Genomic DNA, 7,784 nt, shown 5'->3' with positions numbered 1-7,784 from the left:
TTCTACGATTGGCTTGCTTGCGGAGAATATGTCGCAGGTAGCGGCGACTTTTCAAGTTAAACAGTTCATGTATGTCCCTAGAACCTGTAATGGGGTAGCCCATAGATTAGCTCAGTTCGCCGTTTGAATTGGCAACATAATAGTTTGGTTCAAGGATTCTCCTGATATTATTCAAGATCTCCTCATCCAATATTTGATGTAACCTTCATTTGTAGTCATTAATATAGTGTCGTCTCTTTTCAAAAAATTTACGAGAGGAGGGAGTTTCAAACGCAGAAGTAGAAAACCAACAGCCGATCCACTAAGATATTGAACCACGTATAAAACAACTCTTAATTTTGATTCCACTCGCTTTATGCTTTTGCCACACTGGGGTTTCCCTTTTTGTTTGATAATTTGATGATATATATCAGCTTTACATGGTAAAAACCTACAAAGCCCTTAATCTACAACACACTAACTGGCCATTTGCCCTACCTGACTTTTCTTAAGAATACCTCTCTCAAACTGTCAAACATATTCACAAAACCAAACTATCCCCTGATTACATACACAAAGTTCGGTCCCGGGACCGCGTTTCACGACCTTCTTTCCCTCAATCTCTGCTTCAGGTGCTGCAGTTTGCTACTGAATCTCAGAGGCAATTCACCGGAAGTCTCGTTGTCTGAGCCATTTAACCGTTCCAGTTGTATTACATCGTGACGCATTGGTTTGAACCGTGTCTGGAAAGCCCTGTATGAGAAATACGGCAGCAAAGTGCAGATGGTAACGAGAAGGGTGACCATCCAAAACAGAGGACTGGGAGCACAGGCTTCGACGAGAACTCTGTGTGCTGTTGTGGATACGCTTGGTGAGACAGAGCCGTATATCACTAAGAATATATACCAGAAGGCGACACTGCCCCAGATGAAGAAGTGCTGGATCCAGGTGAAGTAGTTGATGGAAAGCGCCATTTGGCAATTTACGACCCAAACTACGCAAGAGTACATTGTGACCCCTAGGACTTCATAGTCAACTACTTTACCATCTTTTCGGAGAGCTTGGCCAATCATGGAATTGGTGGTGAAGAAGAAGATAATTATGGAGCTCAAAACGCCATTAACCATCCAACCGAGTATTCGTGGCCAGCTGAAGAGGATATTCTCCACTCCCTCCAGATACAAGGAAGGATACTGTCAAAAGAACAAAGCATGAACTGTAAAAATTCCAGTCCAAAAAGATGAAAATAAACAATAAATATGACAAGCCATGACGATAATTATACCCCTTTTGGTTCTTAACATCCGTAAAGAACTTGTTACTAGATTTGATACTTACTACCAGAAGATGGAATTACAACATACAGAGCTATAGTATATAGTGCGTAAATCGTGAATTTGTAGTCAATTGTCACCTTACCACTATATTGTGTGGATCACTCGTTCACCCTGAATATCATATTATTTTCCCTTATTTGTATGTAAACTCTACAAAAGAGAAAATTGTATACCTTGAGGCAGAACCGTGCAGAAACATCCTGATCGAAGACGCCAAGAGCAATTACAGGGAGTGATGTGAAGAAGACATTGTAGAATGACATGTACCAGTCATTGTAAGCAGGTTGACCGGAGAAAGAAGCATGGGCCTCAAACCAAAACAGAGTAAACCCAAATGTAATGTTCTTGTAGAAGAAGTAGCATATCTGCATCAACCAAAAAGAAAAGATCAGCACGTATCAGCTGGGTATGAAATCTATTACTTTCTTTTTCAAATTTTTTTTGTTGCAGTTATAAGAGGCATAGTTTTACCATCATTGATATGCGCCTATAGCACCAATGCCCATGTACAAGCAAGAGACGCTCCAGAAAACGGAATTGAGCTATTGCAAAATCACTTGCCATCACCGCCTGCATTCAGGAATCAAATGGAATCAGAAGCTGGGTCTTAAATAAAAAATAAGCAAGTTATATGTCTGAGAGTCCATCACCAAAAACAAACAATTGCAGGCAAACAGCGTTGTAGACAGACGTATGCTCTATTCTCTCTTTCAAAAGTACTCTAATTTGGTGAATAGTGTAATAGACAAACACATCCACTAACTCATTTTCAAAATTGCACTGATTTCCAGTTACTTATCTTGAAAAAGAAAAAAGAACCCGTAAAAATCAGATTAACACAACAAATATTGTCACCTGCATCCCCTCAACACCACTAATGCCAACTCCAATATCCGCTTCTTGAAGCATGCCAACGTCATTTGCACCGTCACCAACAGAAAGTGTTATTTTACCGGTTCCAAGTTTTACCAATCTCGTAACCTGCACAGGTTTCATAGTTCTCTCTGATTATTTGATGTCAGCAACGCCTTACGAAAAAACTGTTGTTGATTTGAATGGATATGCTCATGAGCATGATCGAGATACTTACAAGAGCTTTCTGTTTGGGCGTAGAGCGGCAGCATATAACAGAAGCACAAGTAATTGCAAGCTCAAAAAAAGAATTTTTGACATCCTTCTTGAGACAAAATTCCAAGGACTTCCCATCAATTACCAAGCCAAACGATTTAGGTTGGTTCGAAGTTCCTTTAGCTTCATTAATTTGCGAAATACCTTCCTCAATTTGCTTCCTTATGCTTGCAAGAGAAGCCTTAAAACAATCATGGTTTCATGGTTTCAGAAATTACACCATGGAAGAAGAAAAAATAAGGGAAAAAAATAATGTCTTGGATTTTTGCTTTAGGAATTCTATACCTGCTCAACTGCCTCTTTATCCCCTTGTTTCTCCAAGGCATTTATGTCTGGTGAATCGAGACTGATGACAATCCGTTTCATATCTTGTCTAAGTAAACTGCAAGCATACCTGTAAAATTTACAATACTTGTAACCTGTAACTTGCAGAAAAATATAATCTAAGCACAAAATGAAGTATTAGAAAAATATAATCCAAGCACAAAAACTGCTAGCATACCCAATGTTAACTGCAGTTTCCATTTTATCCCCCGTCAATACCCATATCTTAATCCCAGCTTCGGCAAGCTTACTGATACATTCAGGCACCTGCATCCGAGAGAACAATATCCGTACAGAATTAATTTCCATGAACACAAACAAACCTTTCTCAGTATAAAATGGGCCCTAGTTTTTTGTTTCGTGATATGAACTTCCAATTCACGTAATGTCAAGTTGTACAGGGCTCCAAATTCAAGGGTGGACAAAATAACAATAATCTAATCCAGGTGAAACGACTCACCAAAAAAAAAAAAAAAACCATCAAAATTCAGTACTCACCCCCTTTTGCAGTTTGTCTTCAACAGCCGTCACACCAAGTAGAAATAAGTCCCTTTCAATCTTATCAGCAACTCCATCCACCAGTACATCTCGACCTTCGGTGACAGAAGCTTTAGCCTTCACAAACTCCTTCGCCCATATTTCAAATTCTTCTACACCAAGCTCGCGGTATGCAATCACCAAGGTTCGTAAACCTGCTTCAGCATATCTATGAATGTGCTCCTTGGTCTGATCCTCAAACTGCCGCCCATCTTTTGCAAGCCTTTCCAGAATCGCACTGAATATGTACAGATAAATGAAAACCATGGAATTATAAAAACCCAACTTGCAACTTCAAATGTGAGCCTTAAGCATGAGCACTCAAGAGTCTAACCTGTCTGCACCCTTGGAAAGGAGCAATAATTTATTTTCTGGACTCCTTACAATTACTGACATCCTTTTGCGAGAACTGCTGAACTCCAAGACATGAAGAAGCTCGTATTCCCTGGGATAAATAAACTTAGTCATATTAAGACTAAAGTCACTGAATTGTAATAGATGTGTAGGTAGGAGCATGCCATATATGTATTCTACAACACAGAGGCTGTAGTGAGTAGTTAATCCTGGGCCATTGATCTATTTCTAGACTCAGAATTAAATATGCAAAGTGGGAATGTTTTACCCGGGTTCTAACAGCCCATAATTGGATACTTAATTTAGCTAAATATGTGTCAGAAGTTATGGCTTCCGAGCCACGTAAACAATATAAGGAGCTTTTATATAAAAATAAACAGGTCAAAGTACGAATGGAACTCACCTATCAACCTTCCTCCCACTTTCAAAATCCAACTCATGCAATGATATGTTTGTTTGTGTCCTTTCGAAAAACTCAAACCCAAGCTCCCTGGCAGCTATGACAAAAGCTGCTTCATCTGGTGACTCTGCTTCATAGGTTATTTCTCCTGATGCTTTATCAACAACTGGAATGGCCGTATGACAGATTGCTAAAACCCGAAAAAATTTCTGTATGATATCTGAATGACGTTCATTGACCCACTGCCCATTCATGATGCGCTCGTCTCTAAAGTTGAAACCTTTTATTGACTTTCCAGAGTCAACATTATAACTAGCACTGTCTAAAACATCAGATGATACATTACCAGTTTCATGCAGTCCATCAACTCTGTCCCTTCTGTTTGCCAGTGCCCTCTCCACTTCTGTTATACCATGGCCATACGCAGTGCCTGCTATCGAACATTTAATGAACTCCATGGAATTACATGTCAGTGTGCCTGTTTTGTCAGACAGTATCATATCAACCTGACCAAGTTCCTCATTCAGATTAGATGTGCGTGCATGAGCCGGCCTATCCATTTCCTCGTAATACATTTCCCGATCTTGGTTAATGAATATACTCTGTAATACCTTCACAATCTCAATCGATACATATAAAGATATTGGTATTAAATATCCATACAACATAAGGGCAGTCAAGAAATGGAAAAAAGCCGCAAGTTCTGCTCTTTTGGGGTCATAAAATACAGTTGTATGATCTGGACGAAGATACCACCTTCTCATTTTTCCACCACTTATATCTCGTCTAGTGTTGATTCCAAAAAAGACAGATCCAGTAAAGGCTATCACAACAAGAGTACTGAAAAGAATGTAGATTATCTTATCCATTTTCCTCTCGATTTTGCTTCTCTTTGAAGGAGGATCTGTCGCATTCTGCATCACTTTTGTGTCGTGACCGGTAAAGACAACAACACCATAGACATATTCGGTGTTTTTCAGCTTAGAGTCTCTTAAGAGCATCTGTTGTAAGGAAAGCGGGTAAGGCTTTCCATCATAGAACAAAGTCCCAACAAATGAATACAGATTTTCATTTGGGTCCTCACACTTGATCACCGCATTAAAGTTTTCCAAGGATTTTTCATCCTGAAGATGAGATGTCACCTCCAATGCATGCTTCAATTTCAAATTAGTTTCTCCGTCAAGGTTCATAGTTTCAACGTAGCAAATTCCGTCCTCATAGCTTGACGAAAGTAACAGAAGATCAGCAGGAAAGTACTCATCCTTGTGGACCTTCACAATATCACCAACCCGGAGTTTCTTCCATCTGGTCTCATAGAATGTATAATTCCTACCATAAACTCTAACCTTTCGATTGTTCGCCTCAATGTCCTGAAACAATTTCAAATTTATAGCCAAACCAATTAGGACAAACAAATAATTAATCATCAATTTATTAATTTGAAGATATTTCGTAATAATGTTGCTCTTTCCAATCATGCTGCACCAATTTTGGATATAGAAAGTACGCACATATAAATAAGAGAAATCTGTACAATCTCAACCGGTCCAAATCTTAATACACTGGCAACAAAAATTACTACATATATGTTCATTGTCCGATTAATCGAGAACCATAATTCTAATCCAACTATACACCAGATTTTACATATTAATCCAAACATGACTAAATAAGCTTAAGCTACAGCTTCAAATGACTAGTAAAATCGACAGTGCAAAATGTGTAACGTATCGACATCTAGATAATCCAGAAACGTTTACCTGTTTTCTTCGCCGCCAATCTTCAACAGCTTCCTTAGCCATAGTAGCGCCAATCACCACTAACAACGGTGCAAGAACACTAACAGCTTTGAAAGGCGCCAACGGACTAAACGAGACACAAGCTACAACAAGAAAATATATATTGGCAACCCTCCTAAACTGCTCAAACAAAGACTTGGGAATGAAATTCGCTGCCGTGTACTTCGTAGTTGAAACATAATTTCCCCCGTATCTCAACTGAAGCGCCTCCGGACTATCCGGCTCATTACAATGCACCACCCTCGAGTACCCTCTTTCCCCGATTTGGGGATGACTATCAACGAAAGGAGATCGAATACACGAGAACGAATACAGTTTGCTAAAATGTATCCCTCTCCTCCTCCGCCCTTCCGTCATTTTTGCAGCGTTTTCCACCTCAAAATCGAGGGGTATTTTTCCTTTTCCTCACTCCTCACTCCTCACTCAAATTTCTACCCACATTTCCCTTTCACTTTCCGGGAAAATCACCAACCAAACAACAAAACAAGTCACACCAACTTCCAAAAACACGAACTTTCGACGAAATTAAGCAAACGATTTCACCAACGAAAGCGAAATTCCGCACCAATCTACGCCAATGGAGTACCAGATAATTAACACAAATCTACCCAAAATTCACGAAACCCCACTGGAGGAGGAGCTCAAAGATCGAAACTTGAGCAACACATAAGAACATTGATTGAATCAATGCCTTGCTTACCCAGAGCAACAAAGCGGGTGCACAAAGTTTGCATCATATAAAATATAGTAAAAAATAAATAAATAAGAAAAAAGGGTTGATTTAAATATCAACGAAAATGGCAAGCTTTGTATACAGCTACTAAAACTAGGTCGGTGGAATTTGAGGAAACCCTAGAAGTTGTGTTTCAGAGAATTCCTTACTTCCATTGCAGGCTCTGCGGAGATCTCTTACTTGTGCCTGGTGGTTTGGTTTTCAGCTCAAAATCTAGAGAGAGAGAGAGAGAGAGAGAGATAAGTGAACTTTGTATGAGTAGTTGTTTGCTTTGCCGCTTTAATAAGCAAAAACAAGCTGGGACAAAGAGAGAGAAAGTGGATATATATTATTGGTAGATAAAATAGGACGTGATCCACGAAATCATTACTGTGGATCACCACCGTCACGTGATATTATCAATTCAACGCATAATAAAACTAAAAGTATATAAATTCAGAATTTACTAATAATGCGTGAATAATAAATGCATTAAAATTCAAGTAAAGTTATTATAAAATGCGTCGGTATTTAAGTAACGCTTGTATTACGGTGTACCAATACGATACAAATGGAAGTAATTATTGGGACTCCTAATGCCTATTGGGGCTTGTTTTGGATGTAGTATGAGCCTGTGGACAATGAAAGGTGACGTAGGGTTGCATGAAGATCGGTCACAATCTTTGCCGGACAAGTGGCTGATTGTGTTGCTGCTTGCTTGCTCTAGTCCCCTTCCGTCCCTCTTGACTCTTGAGTCCAACCTTCTCGCTTCTTCTACAACATACAACCACGACATGTACTGTTTGAGACGATGAATGAATTGGTAATTTATCGTTGCTTGTCAAAAAAACGACATTTATAAAATTTACGGAGGAACATAGTATGCTTATATCGGAAATTTGATAATTATTTAAACATAGGATAAATTACAAGAGTTAAGTTGTTGTGCCACAAATTTAGAGAGAGAAACGAGAGGAAAATCGAACAGAGAAAAAAAAAAGAAAAAAGAGAAGAGCTTGAGGAATTTCAATGTGCCTGCATAGAATTTATGTAATTACATATGTATATAATTCTAACTACAACGTAACTATCATTTTTATTGAGTTATTTCACTTGTGATTACCTTAAATCTTAAACATGTTTATCCTTATCTGTATAGAGAGTCAGTTTGTATTATGAGAAACGCTAATGATGCTTTCTCAAAGTGAGATTTT

The 7,784-nt window shown here is 38.8% G+C and overlaps 1 protein-coding gene across 1 annotated transcript; it reads right to left on the bottom strand.

The window, feature by feature from the left end:
• Positions 1–321: 321 nt before the first annotated feature.
• Positions 322–6,857, bottom strand: LOC126610563 (probable phospholipid-transporting ATPase 8). Its single transcript, XM_050278659.1, has 11 exons — positions 5,820–6,857; positions 4,063–5,429; positions 3,640–3,750; positions 3,267–3,543; positions 2,947–3,035; positions 2,730–2,838; positions 2,407–2,625; positions 2,172–2,297; positions 1,788–1,886; positions 1,490–1,681; positions 322–1,172 (listed from the first exon to the last, which is right to left on the bottom strand). The coding sequence occupies exons 1-11, from the start codon at positions 6,213–6,215 to the stop codon at positions 579–581; spliced, it is 3,579 nt and encodes a 1,192-aa protein (XP_050134616.1). The 5' UTR covers positions 6,216–6,857; the 3' UTR covers positions 322–578.
• Between the last annotated feature and the right edge of the window lie 927 nt (positions 6,858–7,784).

Source organism: Malus sylvestris, chromosome 17 (assembly GCF_916048215.2).
Source record: "Malus sylvestris chromosome 17, drMalSylv7.2, whole genome shotgun sequence".
Taxonomy (NCBI): domain Eukaryota; kingdom Viridiplantae; phylum Streptophyta; class Magnoliopsida; order Rosales; family Rosaceae; genus Malus; species Malus sylvestris.
Note: the sequence above shows the minus strand (reverse complement) of the source record. Positions and strands in the feature narration are given on the sequence as shown.

Coding starts and splice junctions, on each gene's coding strand:
- LOC126610563 (XM_050278659.1), bottom strand. CDS start 6,215: ATGACGGAAGGGCGGAGGAGGAGAGGGATACATTTTAGCAAACTGTAT. Junction 2,298..2,406: donor CGCCCAAACAGAAAGCTCTT/GTAAGTATCTCG, acceptor AAACCTGTGCAG/GTTACGAGATTGGTAAAACT. Junction 1,682..1,787: donor ATAGGCGCATATCAATGATG/GTAAAACTATGC, acceptor TGGTTGATGCAG/ATATGCTACTTCTTCTACAA.